Source organism: Kryptolebias marmoratus, linkage group LG1 (assembly GCF_001649575.2).
Source record: "Kryptolebias marmoratus isolate JLee-2015 linkage group LG1, ASM164957v2, whole genome shotgun sequence".
NCBI lineage: Eukaryota > Metazoa > Chordata > Actinopteri > Cyprinodontiformes > Rivulidae > Kryptolebias > Kryptolebias marmoratus.
Genome location: NC_051430.1, coordinates 13,267,739 through 13,282,877, shown reverse-complemented (window position 1 = coordinate 13,282,877; position 15,139 = coordinate 13,267,739). Strand labels below are relative to the sequence as shown.

Genomic DNA, 15,139 nt, shown 5'->3' with positions numbered 1-15,139 from the left:
TATGGAAAATGATCCTAAACAAAACAGGAAAGCATATTTTCTTGTTTTGACTGCAGGCTCGAGCACCTCTTGCTGTCCATCTTTATTTTATTCAGATATTCAGCTTAGTTTGATCTTCATCTGCTAACAAAACTCATCCCGAGGCTTTTAGACACGGTGAACATAATACATCTAAAAATCATTCAGTTATACTTTGTGTAATTATAAAAACGAGACTTGTAAAGAAAACCTTTGCTTACCTTATTACCCATAGTAGAATATTAACTTTCTGAACAAATAATTTTCTAAATATGTAGAATTCTGTACATTTTAAATCAAAATGCAGTGTTTCTTTCCTGAGGAAACCTGCTTCTAACTGTGGCTGGGCCAAAGTTTTAACAAATTCATTCAACATGGAGGTCAATTAACCCGGCTAGAAAAGGCTTAAATGGATCCCTTATTCATGACTGTGGCATGAGAACAACAACAACAACAACAACAACAACAACAACAACAACAACAACAACAACAACAAGAATCTGATGAGGTGTGAATGACAAGAGACTGAATTTATAGGACTGAGGTGAGTGGAAAAAGACACCTGAGAGAACACAAGGAACAAAACAGTACAATAATCTACAACGCAAGGAGCAAAACCACAAAGTACAACATAATAAAACAAATTTAAACACAAGGATCACCAATAATGAACCTCAAGCAGAAGACAGCAAAAAACCCTGAAAAACACCCAAATCCTGACACATTTAGGAGATGGGTGCCATGACGCCTGGATTTGTAAGTTTTATAATTTTCAAAATATTTTGCTTTTTTTTCTTACTTAAATATTTTTCTCATAAAAATACATTCACATCTCTTCAAGTACTTAAAAAAACACTTATTTTCTTTAAAGTCTGCCTCAGCATACTTGCTCTATGCTACATTTAGCTTTGAGCTTTTGTTATTTTTAGATACTTTTAGCTTCTGTTCGTTTCTAGCTGGCCATTTGCTACTTTTAGCTTTTAATTAGCTTTTTGCTACCTTTGACTTTTAGCTAGTGTGTTGCTACTTTTAACATTTAACAGCTAACATTGGGCTTCTTTTAGTTTTTAGCCAGTGATTTGCTATTTTTAGCTTGCTTTTTGCAGGATTTAACTTTTAGCTAGTATTTTGCTACTTTTAGTGAGTGTTATGCAACTTTTGGCTTTTGGCTAATATTTTGCTTTGCTTTTTCTTTCTTTTGAAATTGTAGTTAGCTACTACATTTAGTTAGTTTAGCTTCAACGACTCATTTTCAGCTTCTTCAGCAAATGTCAGTAGTCATTCAGCACTCAGTCATCCACACTGTATTTCTGCAGAAAATACATTTTCTCTAGTTTCTACACTGATTTGTGGAACCAAAGTAAAATAATGTTACTCATACAAAACCCAGATTTGAAACTCTTCAGGTAGAAATGAAATGAAAACTTAATGTGCATCTGAGCCATCTACATGCAGCTTTTACTAAGATCTGCGTGGCGGAAGCGTCTCAGGAAAAAGTGTTGTGTCTAAATCATGCAGGACAACAACAACTAACAAGCTCATCATGTTGCTGACAATAAATATCAAATCCACCTCCGTTGTTGCTCATAATCAATTCATTGCAAGTGAGCATTAAGTATTAATTCTGCAGTTATTTGAGATCCACAGATGAGCAGTCTGTGGCTCTTCTTTCATGACGAACCACAATCTGTCAATCTCACTGTTTAATGAAGTTGAAAGAGACTTTGATTAGTATTAATTAGTTTTGTCTTTGTGTACCCGAGACTCTGTCCTTACATTACAGAAGAGACGATGTTTCCCTGGTAACACCAACCCCCTGATGGTCCCTGTATCACCCTCCTGCTGGAGCCGGGTTTTGGCACCAGCCCAGTCTGCCTCTACACCGGTACAACGTAGCAGGAAACTGAGCCATGATGGACTGCACATTACCGGATATCTCAGTTTCCTCTGGCCTGCGATGGCCATCTCTTGTTCACTAACAGTAATGAAGAAAGGAGGGCTGATGCGAGCACTGATTTGACCTCTCGGATCTTGTACAGTTTTGCATTTGAGAGGAAAGATTGGCCCCGGGCCTCAGAGCGATCTTTGGGTTAATAGATCCCAGGACTGAATACAACCAGCCTGAATATAGTTGGAAAGAGGACTAAAGTGTGTGTCGAGGAAGAGGACGAGGAGCCATTAAAAAAGACAACATATATATGAGAGGGGCGTGAAAATGTTTGGATCCAAATTCAGATACAAGCCATCAAGCCTTCGTTGTTGTCAGCCTCTCATCTTTCCTCCTGCATTTTTCAAAAGGTCAGTTCTAAGATGATGGAAATAGCCATACAGGCTATATACTAGTAGTTAAAGCCTAATTATAATGAAACATTAATCAACCTGTCATCTGTCTTTGCATAACAAAAAAAAATAAAAATCTTGAGAACAACCAATTCCTTCATTTAGTTCTTTTGTAACTATATTATTATTATTTTGAGTGCCTTGAAAGGCCAGAACTAAGATCTAACTTTAGGTTTTGGCTGTGTTTGTTTTTAGTGTTTGGCTTGAGTTACTGCTGCTAAAGAGCAGCACACCATTGTTGGACAGTATATGAACTGATGAAGCTTAAAGGGATCGTTCAGACTTTTTTGAAGTGGTGCTCCGTGGAGATGTTATCAGTAATCAATATCTTACCTGCTGTAGAGGCAGAGAGACGAAGTTGTCCTGAGCTAGCAGCTTGTAAGGGACCTTCTCAACATTGAAATCTATAATTATTCATTTTGAAAACTGTGTTGTCTGTATTTCATTAACAACTAATGTTCCAAAACAAGTTAAGGAAAGTCAACCTTAAATCTTATTTTTCATCACAATTTAACTACAGAAACCTTCACACTAATTAGGATTGTGCCTCTTTCAACCCACAATTAGACAAAGAATTAAAACCAGCACGTAAGTTTAGTATTTACAGTTTGAAAGAAAGTAAAAAACAAGTTTAAGCTTTACAATAAAATATTAGTTGGAATACCGAAATGGGCCAAAAACACAACTCAGCAGGAAGGATTTTCTTGTGATTTTTCTGAGAACAATGCTGCCATGCAAATATAGAAATAGCATTTTCTACAAAATGCAGCGTGAATGCTGAGTTCTGAGTGACTGCTGAAATTCCTGAACAAGCCGAAACTAAGCTAATAAAGTAAAAAAAAAAGCAGAACATTAGCTGAAAGCTGAAAATATCAAAATGATAAATATAGCAAAATGTTAGCAAAAAGTAGCAAAAGGCTACCTAAAAGCTATAAGTAGCATAAGAAGGGAAAAATAACACAAGTTTACTGAAGCAGATTTCATAAAGGACAATATTTGACAGAATATCTGAGATCTTAATGTATTTCAGTGGGGAAAATATTTGTAAGTGAGGTTTAAAGGCAGGTTAGAACAACAGATAAAGCATTGTCAGCCATGTTAAGGAAGTCTCAGAGTACAGCGGAGTAAAGCTACAACTGTCTGATCAGTTTGCACCTCCTCCACGTAAACACTCTGTCCGGCGTTTAAATACAGAGACTTGTTTCACCTCTCAGTGAGGATAACGTCAGCTTTCATCCAACTTTAATGACTCCTGGCCCCCTTTTTTTTTCTTTTCTACATTCACTCTGGTGTCTTCTTACTGGGCTTTAGGTAAATGACGTAAAGCATCAGCCCTTTGTGGCACAGCGGTGATGTGTGCAACAATACCACTATGAGAAAATGATCTAAATAATAGAAATTTTGAGCATTTTTCCCAATTTGAATGAAACTGAGGATTATTATTGCCTGCCACAGAGAGACAAAAGGAGGGAAATAATGCATTTGCATGCATCTGTATGTGTATCTGACTGAACCAGTGGACAAATTTAATTCAAACTTGTATAAAGTTATCATCAAATGGACAACTACAACCAATTACCTTTTGGAGATAATTTAGCCAACACAAAAATAACTATAACTCAGTCAGTTTTACAGATATTGAGCTAAAATTTAATGTGGTGGTAGCTGAGAGTCATTCACAAAACTCTGAGAATGACATTTCCAATGCTTGAGATTGTGCATAACATTATATCTAGGCTACAAATCAGCATAGGATGATCTTAAGCTAGAATATGAAAGTGGCTGGCGATAAGCATTTCTTCAAGGCATGCCAGGCCTTTAGTTTGATAAGTGAACGCACGCTCGCTCTCGTTTGTAGTATCAATTACCATTTTGATTGACAGGTCCATTGTCTGACAGATTCAGTTTCCTTGTCATGATGTCATCTGAAGGAGTAGGCAGAGCCGAGTGTCTGAACAGATCCTACAGCAGCGCACCTGTTCCCGTATGTGTGCGTAAACAGGCTCGTTGACACCGTATCCTCCCGATGAATCGGCCGCATACACTGGGTGACTCACAGATGGGGATGAAGTAAGCACGCGAAGAAGGAAAAGGAGAAACTACAAACTTAAAGGGGCTGAGGAAAATGCCTCCAAAGAAGAAAAGCAGCTCTATAATTGAAGTTGAAAATGGTGAGCGATTTACTTTTTGCTGTCATATGCAGTTTTTCTTTTAAAATGTATCTCAAATAACTGGCATAAAGTACCAGCCTGTTTAATGCACTGAGTGTTGGTCATCATTCGTTTCCAGTTGGGATAGACGTGGATGCAGAATTTGACAGTGACAGTGAAGGTGAGCACATGATGTTTATATCTACTCAACCTGCCCAAAATACTTTAAATATGTGACAATATGATAAACAGTACTGCTATTTTTCCCTACATCTGCCTCTTTTATTTGATATTTTTGACTCTTTCATTTAATGTCAGCTTTTATAATAAAAACCCCCATTCAGAAAAGGTTGAGACCTGAGTAAAATGTAAATAAAAAGAGAATGTAATGATTTGAAAATTTCTTAAACCCATATTTTATTCACAATAGACTATTGTAAAAATATTAAATGCTGAAATTAGGAAATTGTACCAGTCTGTAAATGTCCAAGAACTGAGGAGAGCAGCTGCTGGAGTTTTTGAAGGTGAATATTGTCCCATTCTTGTCTGATGGAGGATTCTAGTTGTCAGTCTTCTTTGGTATATTATTTGTTTCATTATGTGCTAAATGTTTTCTCCTGATGAGAGGTCCGGACTACAGTCAGGTCAGTTCAACAACCGGACTTCTAATCATTGTTCTACTAAAATATGGAAGGGCTTCCCTGAAAAAGACATAATCTGAATGGGAGCAGATGTTGTTCTAAAACCTGCACATACTTTCCTGCATTGATGGGTTTTTTTTCCCAGATGTATAAGCTGCCCATGCCAGAGGCATTAATGCACCCCCATACCATCAGAGAGGCAGCCTTTTGAATTGTGCACTGATAACAGGCTGGATGGTCCCTCTCTTCTTTCATATGAAGGACACAGAGCAGTTTGTCTCAGTCCATTTTAATCAAGCGTTGGCTCAGAGAAGATGGCAGCATTCCTGGATGGTGTTCGCATCTGGCTTCTTCTTTGAGCTTTAACCTGCATTTGTAGATGGAACAGCAAACTGTGTTTACAGACAATGATTTGTAGAAGTATTCCTGAGCCCATGCAGTGATGTCCAGAGCAGAACCAGACATGTTTTTAATAAGGGTCCAAAGATCACAGACATCCAACGTTGACTTTCAGCCTCGTTCTTTGTGCAGAGATTTCTTCAGATTACTGAAATATTTTGATGATCTTATGAACTGCAGATGAAAGGACATTCAAAGTCTTCCCAATTTTTTGTTGAAGAACATTATTCTGAAAATGTTCCAGTCATTTTAGATGCAGACTGGTGAACCTCTGCCCATCTTTACTTCTAAGAGATTCAGTCTTTATAAAATGTCCTATTATTGACCTGTTGCCAGTGAATCTAATTAATTGAATAATGCTCCTCCAACTGTTTTTTTTTTTCGCATTACGTACTTTTTCAGTCTTTTGTTGCCTCAGCTCTCACTTTTCTGAGATGTGTTGCAACCATACAATCCAAAGGGACTCCCTCCAATAATAGTACAATTTCTTTAGTTTAACCATTTGATATGCTTCTTATGTTCCACTGTGAATAAAATATGGGTTACCAGGCTTGCAAACCATTGCATTCTGTTCCTATTTATATTTTATACAATGTCCCAACTTTTTTGCAATTTGGTTGTATTTCTGAACATTTTTGCAGCTTTAAAAGTTTACATTTTAACTCACAAATGAGCAATACAAACTGTAATGTTGCAGCTGCATATTTGTAGCTAATAAGATGTGGGTTTTTCGCAGATGAGGCGAGGAGAAGAAGCAGAAATAGAAAAGCTAAAGTGAAACGCAAAGCCAAACGAGTCAGCGATGATGATGATGAGGAGGAGGAGGAGGAGGATGAAAAACCATCAAAACGACGAGGACAAAGGAGGAGGACCAAACCCCAGGACAGCGACGAAGATGATGAAGGAGATAAAAAAAGTGTAGCAAGCAAAGCATCTAAAGTGTCCGGGAAGAAAGGTGCGAAGACTTCCCGAAAGGAGGAAAGTGAGGAGGAGGATGAAGAAGACGAAAGAGTCAGCAAGAAAAAAAGAGGGAAAGCTGCGTCTAAAAAGGAGAAAGAGGAGCAGAATAATGATAAGAAAGGAAAGGCCAGCGGGAAAGATGGTGATAATAAGGACAAGAAGAAGAAGAAGAATGCAAAGCTGACCAGGTGAAGTATTCTCTGACTGCATGCACACAAGAAGATAATTCATGTAACAAGTACTGAGGAGGTTAAAAGAAACTAACATTTGAGAAATATTCAACTTGTGGTATCACACATCACTCACATAAATTCCTGAATATATAGCACAGATATACAGCATTTCAGCTGAACTATAAAACAACGAAACATTCAGAACAACTCAGAGATTTAATTGACGAGGGTTTTGAGTTACACATATCATAAAAATGAAAAAGAAAAAAAAAAAGGTTGAAGACCAGGCATAACTGTGAGCTGGGATAGATGATGTAACCTGGTTTCCTCATCCATTATTTACTGCTGCCTGACGAAACAACAGAACTAACCATAAAAATGTTTGTGTTTGAAGGTTGGATGGGGTTTACTGGTGAAGCTACGTACATGAGCAAGATAGGAAACACATTTCAACTCCCGTGCAGTGTAAATTAAATCCATGATTTATTTTGAAAACACAACAAAATTTAGGGAATTTAGAAATGCCAGTTGAGATATCTATCTATCTATCTATCTATCTATCTATCTATCTATCTATCTATCTATCTATCTATCTATCTATCTATCTATCTATCTATCTATCTATCTATCTATCTATCTATCTATCTATCTATCTATCTATCTATCTATCTATCTATCACCTATTATATATAATCTAACCTATAATTTTATGACCTATAACCTGTTTACCTTTTAAGCAATGACTGGGTTAAAAAGCCAGAATATATATATATATATATATATCAGAATATATTTGTGCATGGACATTTCTAAATTTCGAGAGGTACTATTCTGACTTAAAAATTGGTCATGCTGAGACATTCAGTTTCCTGATGTGCTGCTGTCTGTTTTTTTTTTAATTATTATTTGAGCCATGTCAAAATCATGACGTCTATTTCTCCTTTTATTTCAGCTCTTCATCATCCTCTTCTGAAAACGATGATGATGATGAAGACTCGTTGTCGGAGGGAGAGATTGCGGCTCTGATGGAGCAGGTGGAGGAGAAGAAGAAACTGATCTCCACCATTAGAAGCAAACCCTGGCGCATGAAGAAGAGGCTCCTGGTGCTCAAGTAAAGAGAAAAAGCTTGACCGTGCGCCGCTGGTTGAAACTTAATTTTGTTTATTTTGCATCTATTACTGTTTTTTTTTTTTCCTCAGCATCTGTAACATCACTTAGGTGCTCAATAAATGAATAGCGAAAACTACTTTGGGTAAACATTAAGTAAATAAAACGATCAGTGTAGAAAATCCTGTTTTCATTAGTTAAAGAAAAGTAGTTGTAGGAAAAGTACTTGTGTTACCTTTAAAATCTCTTCCCAATGACGCTCCCAACATTAACAAATCCTCATAAACCTGTTTGACCTCCTTCCTCTGCTGATTTTATGCACTCATTACATGTTTCTCAGCTGATTTCTGGACTCTTTGCTGAATGCTTTGGTTTTCTGGGAAACAGGGAGGCCCAGCAGTTTGTGGAGAAGTTTGAAGGAGCTCTTGGAAAAGGAAAAGGCCGGAGGCTGTATGCATTCAAAGTCATGATGACCAAGGTAATGTTCACGTTGTGCTACTTTTGTGGTGCCAATTCAGTCTGATCTTAACTGAGTTATATTGTGGCGGACGCTGTTAAACTGTTGAAAACTTTCTCCGCACAGAAACTCATCAAGTTTAATCGGGACTTTGAGAACTTCAAAACAGCCTGTATACCCTGGGAGAGGAAGATCAAGGAAGTAGAAAGTTGGTTTCATTGAGAAAAACAAAGCAATGAGTCAACAATAATCTTTACAGTTTCAAAGTCAAGTTCTCCGTTTGTCTAACAGGTCACTTTGGATCATCCGTGGCGTCCTATTTCCTTTTCCTGAGGTGGATGTATGGTCTGAATCTGATCCTCTTTGGGTTCATGTTTGGCCTCGTGGTGCTGCCAGAGGTGCAGAGTTTTTCTTACTGTCCATGCTAACAGGTGTAATCTAACCTATAAATCAGGGCTTTACTTTCTAACCTGCATTCTTCTCCTTCATCTTTAGGTTCTCATGGGTCTTCCTTATGGCTCCATTCCCAGGAAAACTGTCCCCAGAGATGAACAGGACACAGCCATGGACTACTCTGTGCTCTCTGACTTTGGTGTGAGGATCTTAGCTTCAGCGCAAAGAAATATTTGTCAAATTTCTGAGGTTTTTCCTGCTGCACAAGTTGATATCTGAGCCAACAGAGATCGACGTCTTGCTTTCCATGGTGATGTTCTGAGCACATTATGTGACACGTTTGTGTTCATTACAAATATTTAAATCAGTAAATTATATTGAAGTAGATTTGGTGTGGTGGTAGCTGAGACTGATCCCTAACTTATACCCCGAGCACTTATTACACAAGACCTGTGTTTAAAATTATGGCATTCAGTTTTGAAGTCCACTCTGTCTATCAGCAAATTATATGAAGAACCACTGGATTGATTTTAATTAGTCTTTTAGGAAATATTCCCTGGATGTACGTCTACAAATGATTAACCTTTGGAGCCAATCCAGTTCAAGAAAGCTGCCACAGCCAACTCAACTTAAAACACACCAAAATGGCTATAATTCAGTCAATGTTACAGATATTGGGCTAAAATTTGGTGTGGTAGTAGCTGTGAGTCATTCTTAGCCTACCGTCTGAGCGTGACATCTCACAATGTTAACAAAGATTACGCCTAATATTATTTTATAAGGTTTGAACTAAAAAGCTCCAAATTTCTCATCATAAGATCATCTAAACCTCTGGCTTGACAGATGGCGGGCGATGTGCATTCCTTCAAGGAATTCTAGACCTTTATTGCTATGTTTTTTTAAAAGAACTTTTTAATTCTAGTACAAGAAAACCACATCAGTTTTAAAATAATTTTTTTGTCAACAGGGCTACTGCAAGTATTCGGTTTTGTTCTACGGCTTCTACAACAGTGATCGAACAATCGGGGTGCTGAAGTTCAGACTCCCCCTGTCATACCTGCTCACCAGTGTCGGGATATTTGGATACAGCCTGTTGGTGGTCATTAGAACGTACGCAGGGATTTCAAAATGGCTTTTTTAAATGCAGGAGCGTGCGTTTCTTCTGTTTATTGGTCGTTCGTCTCTTCAGGATGGCTCGTAACGCGAATGAGGGGGGAGACGGGGGAGATGAGGGGGAGTTCAACTTCAGCTGGAAGATGTTCACCAGCTGGGACTACCTGATAGGAAACCCTGAGACTGCAGACAACAAATACGCCTCCATCACCACCAGCTTCAAGGTTAGCAGGTGTGTTTTTGTGTGTACATCAGTTTTACAGGAGATGAGAATGATCTTTAAAGTATGAAAACTATTTAGAGCTTTTTTTTATGAGTTAAACTAAAGATAAACCAGGTTTATGAAAGGAAAACATTGTTATGTTGGGGTTTTATTCTTTTTTCTTTACCGTTTTGTAGTGAAATGTGAAAACATTGGTGCAGCTTGATGCTGTAGGTGATTAATTTTTATTTGACATCTTTTTTTTATATATCTGCACGGTAGGAATCTATTGTGGACGAACAAGAAAACCAGAAAGATGAGAACATCCATCTCAGACGTTTCCTCAGGATTTCTGCCAACGTTCTGATCCTCTGCTGCCTCGGAGGCAGTGGGTATCTCATCTACTTTGTGGTGAAACGGTCTCAGGACTTCGCCAAGATGGACCCAAAAAAACTCACCTGGTTACAAAACAACGAGGCAAGTTTACGACACGGAAGGTTTAAAGGTAGAAAATGAGAGAGAGAGACGTGAGATAAGTGATTGACTTGCCTTGTCCGTCATGTCAGGTGGAGTTCGTCATGTCTCTGCTGGGACTCGTGTGTCCTCCTCTGTTTGAGACCATCGCAGAGTTGGAGGATTATCATCCCCGGATCGCCCTGAAGTGGCAGCTGGGAAGAATCTTCGCCCTCTTCCTCGGAAATCTTTACACCTTTCTGTTTGCCCTCTTTGATGAGGTCACTGCAAAAGTATGTGCTTTGTTGAAACGTCTTTGGCAGCATCAACTTATATGAGATGAAAGATTTACTCTCTCGATTGCAATTTTTATTTCCAACCTCTTGGATTGATCCTAATTATTACCAATCAGTTAACCTCTGATTGCCTTCAGTAAAAGTTTAGGTAAAAAAACAAAAAACAAAACCTGAAGTTAGAACAAATCAGATCTAATCTTATCTTGTCCTGTTCATTTTGCTTCTGCAGCACTTTTGGTTTTTTGTTTTAAAGATTTTTTCATTTCGCCTCCTAGTCCTGCATTTAGGTTCATAACCTCATTTATATGGATCGTGACAAAATCTGTTTACTTTGTTGTTGGACATATATTGCTTATTTTCTTTACTTGAAGAAGGGGACTCTTGGACACGATAAAAACCCTACTGGCAGTCTTGAGTTTATCAAGGCTTCTTTTACATTATAGCACTGGTTAAAACTTCCTTCTGCTTTTAAATGCTCCATTCGTCTGATTTTACTTGTTACAGCAACATTTGCACCAACCATAAACCCATCACATTCCTGAAACCGAGGTTCCTTTAGGGAGACCTAGTTATCGGCTAAGCCAGCAGCAGTTTGGATAAACATTTCATATAAAACCAAGATGTACATTTATGACATTAAGCAAAGAGTTGTGCACAATTCCCATAAAAAACAAAAGGCAGCAAGAGAAGAAAGTTAGTGTGTTAGCACTATTTCAGCACTTCTCATTGTTAGTTGTTATAACCCACAAAACAACTTAAACTGGATCAATCAAGACTTTGTTGCTTTGCACTGAAAACGATTTGTATTTCTAGCTGGAGACGGAAAAATCTATCAAGAATGCCACAGAATGGGCTTTGAGTGAGTACTATGCCAACTACACCTCCTTCTACAACACGACAGACGTGCCTCCTCCAAATGTGAACCCAGCTGATGTGATCAGAGGACCCTGCTGGGAGTCTGCAGTCGGGAGAGTCAGTACTGACACTATGCCGTTGGTCAATGATGACTTGAGCACACAGAGAATCGTACCTTTTCACCTTCAGTCATCTGTCTGATCCGCCTGTGTGGCTTCCTTGCTTTTCGTCCTTCTGCAGGAATTTGTGAAGCTAATTGTGTCAGATGTCCAAGTGACGTATTTGACTATTCTAATCGGTGACTTTGCCCGAGCTGTCATCGTTCGCTTCCTCAATTACTGCTGGTGCTGGGACCTGGAGGCTGGTTTTGTGAGTACTTATACTTGAGTATGAATGTGGCTTTAGGCATTGCTGTTTTTATTCTTTATTGGGCTAAATTACAGAGGAGAGTTTTTATTTTACCTGTCAAACAAAACACAACAGACTTATTCTGCACTCAAAGTTCTATGATATATAATGAACTATGATATATTTTGCTACATGTCCCTGTATGTCAGCTGGCTCTGCCTTTTAAAGGGTGGACCAGTGTAATAAGCATTTTTAGCATTATATGAACACCAAGTTATTCCACTGTTGAACACTGTAAATACAGCACAGTTTGTAAGAGACCCAAGTGAACCTGATACAGGACATTGACATCTGGCGAGACAGGTGATCCCAAACACAGAGGGAAACAGGAGATTGAAATGAGAACTTAATTACAGCGAGGGAGAGAGAGACAATAGGGAGCAGCAAATACAAAATGTATTGACCTGCTGTTTTTTAATTCAGCGCAACAATTTATTCATGCTGTCGTCTTTATTCCAGCCTTCCTATGGAGAGTTTGACATCAGTGGAAATGTGCTGGGCCTCATCTTCAACCAAGGGATGATCTGGTGAATTGCTACACATGTGCATGCTCTCTTTTTTATTTTTTGTCTGCACTCAGATGCAGAGAGCAGTCAACTAATAAGATAAAGTATAGCTTGTTTTGGACCTTTAAGAACTTAGTAGTACCCGCTTCCCCAGATCTGCTTGCTGTTGATACCGTAGCTCGTTACAAAACTGCAGTAAACTACATTAAGTATTTAACTATAAAATACTTTTGAAGTGATGTCACTCCTGCTGTCGTCCTCAGGATGGGAGCCTTTTACGCTCCGGGTCTGGTGGGTATGAATGTGCTGCGTCTCCTGTCCTCCATGTACTATCAGTGCTGGGCAGTGATGGCCTGTAACGTCCCCCATGAGAGAGTTTTCAAGGCCTCGCGGTCCAACAACTTCTACATGGGCCTGCTGCTGCTTATCCTGTTCCTTAGCATGCTTCCTGTTGTCTACAGCATGATGACCCTGTCCCCATCCTTTGACTGTGGACCATTCAGGTCATTAAACATGACACACGATAAAAAGTTACAAATGAAATGAATATTCTGCAATGTAAATACAAATGGTTGTGATAATAGTTTATTGGTTATGTTGAGTATGTGTCCAGGTCAGAGTATTATAAAATGTAGCCAAAGTTTTAATTACAGCTCAGTAGCTCAATACATGAACCACTAGTTGGTTTTGCTGATTTTAACAAACTTCTGTTTAAGAATTTGATATTTCCTGGCAAAAAGTCTCACTCTTCATTCAGCAGCTTAGTATTTGGCAGTCTTTGCAAATCATGTATATTTTATCCAACACAGCCTAAGAATAAAAAAATAAAACATAATTTGTAACCAGCAATAATAAAACAATACAGTATATAAAAAAAGAAAATGTCTCATTAAGTCAAATCAAGGTCTTCCAAACCAAACCTAAATGATTATTACTTCCTTTCAGTCGTCATTTTTACTCTTTCCATAAACCTGATTAGTTTGGTCTGTCATTTCCTCACAGCGGTCAGGAAAAGATGTACGATGTGGTTATAGAGACAATAGATCAGGATCTACCAGCTTTCATGGGGACCATTTTTTCATATGCGAGCAACCCTGGACTCATCATGCCTGCCATCCTCCTCATGATGTGAGTATGAATTAAATGTTTAATGAAACACCGAGGTTTATATTTAGTTTTTTTTTGCACATTCAGGTTTTACACTCAAATCGAAGCTATGAAACATCTCTTACGATCTGCAGTCTGATGCTATCACACAGGGGCACCCATCTCAATCCTTTAGCACAGTAAAATGCAAACTGATCCCAAAAACTGGACCAATTCTGGGCAATAAAATCACTTGATCTCCTTGTCTTTTAGTGTGTGACCACAGCCTGACTGAATGGTTTTGTTCTTTACAATCATAACTCATCAACATAAAACAGATGAGCATCGTTGCCTCCTTTCATTGTTTAAAATCAAAGATTTACTCTACTGGAAATAAAATATTTTTCATTTCTTTTTTAGTCAAGCAGATGCCATATATTTACATGGACTTAAACCTATAATGCAGCTTCAATTTCCACAATACGTTCCTGTGTCTAATTATTACGTCAATATAATAACCACAGCCACCTTTCTGCTCCACAGGTTAGCCATTTACTATCTGAACACAGTGTCAAAGGGATACCAACAAGCAAACACTGACCTTAAAAAGAAGATGCAATTGGTCAGTATGAGCTCCATTTTACTTCTATCATTTTTCTAAAAACGTCTTTTGCTCTGTTTAATGATCAAGATTATTTTCTGGGTAATTGGTTGATGTTTCAGGCTCGAGATGATGAGAAAAACCGCAGAAACAACAAAGACAGCACTAATCAAGTGATGAAAGACTTGGAGGATCTGCTGCCAAACAAATCTCTCATACCACCTCCTGCTGAGGAGGAACCACCTCCCGGTACACTCACCACAGTATATTTTATATATATATATTGTTTTATGCCACTCTTACACTCAGCAACATCCAATTATCCTTTTAATTTAATGTATTATCTTTCCTCTTGTGTTTACAGAGGTTGTAGAAAAGAGCAGCAAGTCGACCAAAATGAAGCCAGGCACAGCGGGGAAAGGTGTTAACGTGCAAAAGGAGGTGTCCCTGGCTGCCCCAAACCCCAGAAGGCCTGTGACCCGCGCCCCGGGGCCAAGAGGGGGGCCTCAAGCTGGGCCTGGCAGAGGCAGAGGTCAGGGTGCATCTCCAAGAAGATAAAAAAAAAGCAAAACCATCTGATCAGCTCAACACAAGCAGCTGCCACTCCTAGCACGATCACTGCAGGACTATCACAGAATGAGAAGGGATGTTTCAAGAGGGTTTTTTTATGGTGAAAGGAATAATTTTGTAGATGTTCACAACTGTAAATAAATAAAATTAATTTAATAAAAGAAGTTCACAGATTTAGATGTTATAATTTTGTTTTCTAACTGGCAAAAAAAAATCTAAGTAATATTTCAAAGTAACTTTGCTACAATAGAAATAAAAACTTTTGTTAAAACTGTAAACGGTGACAGTAAACAGGTGGATCACGGAGTGTACATATATGTTTTTGTGAAACCCTTAGATGCTAATCCCGTCCAGTAAACACAGTCTGTGCCAGATGAACACTGGAGGGTCAGGGGTCACAGCTGGTGTCAG

General features: G+C 38.5%; 1 protein-coding gene across 1 annotated transcript; it reads left to right on the top strand.

Annotated features, from left to right (window-relative positions):
* Nucleotides 1–4,330: 4,330 nt before the first annotated feature.
* Nucleotides 4,331–14,868, top strand: tmc2b (transmembrane channel-like 2b). Its single transcript, XM_017417158.2, has 20 exons — nucleotides 4,331–4,529; nucleotides 4,648–4,689; nucleotides 6,285–6,696; nucleotides 7,634–7,792; nucleotides 8,176–8,266; nucleotides 8,372–8,453; nucleotides 8,537–8,643; nucleotides 8,741–8,839; nucleotides 9,606–9,748; nucleotides 9,828–9,975; nucleotides 10,236–10,430; nucleotides 10,520–10,699; nucleotides 11,516–11,674; nucleotides 11,798–11,926; nucleotides 12,425–12,492; nucleotides 12,735–12,974; nucleotides 13,474–13,599; nucleotides 14,101–14,179; nucleotides 14,281–14,407; nucleotides 14,523–14,868. The coding sequence occupies exons 1-20, from the start codon at nucleotides 4,484–4,486 to the stop codon at nucleotides 14,714–14,716; spliced, it is 2,826 nt and encodes a 941-aa protein (XP_017272647.1). The 5' UTR covers nucleotides 4,331–4,483; the 3' UTR covers nucleotides 14,717–14,868.
* Nucleotides 14,869–15,139: the final 271 nt, after the last annotated feature.

Excerpts from the sequence above, each read along its gene's own strand:
- tmc2b (XM_017417158.2), top strand. The coding sequence starts at position 4,484 with ATGCCTCCAAAGAAGAAAAGCAGCTCTATAATTGAAGTTGAAAATG. Across the intron at positions 7,793-8,175 it reads AAGAGGCTCCTGGTGCTCAA|GGAGGCCCAGCAGTTTGTGG; the intron begins GTAAAGAGAAAA and ends TCTGGGAAACAG. Across the intron at positions 13,600-14,100 it reads CCTGCCATCCTCCTCATGAT|GTTAGCCATTTACTATCTGA; the intron begins GTGAGTATGAAT and ends TCTGCTCCACAG.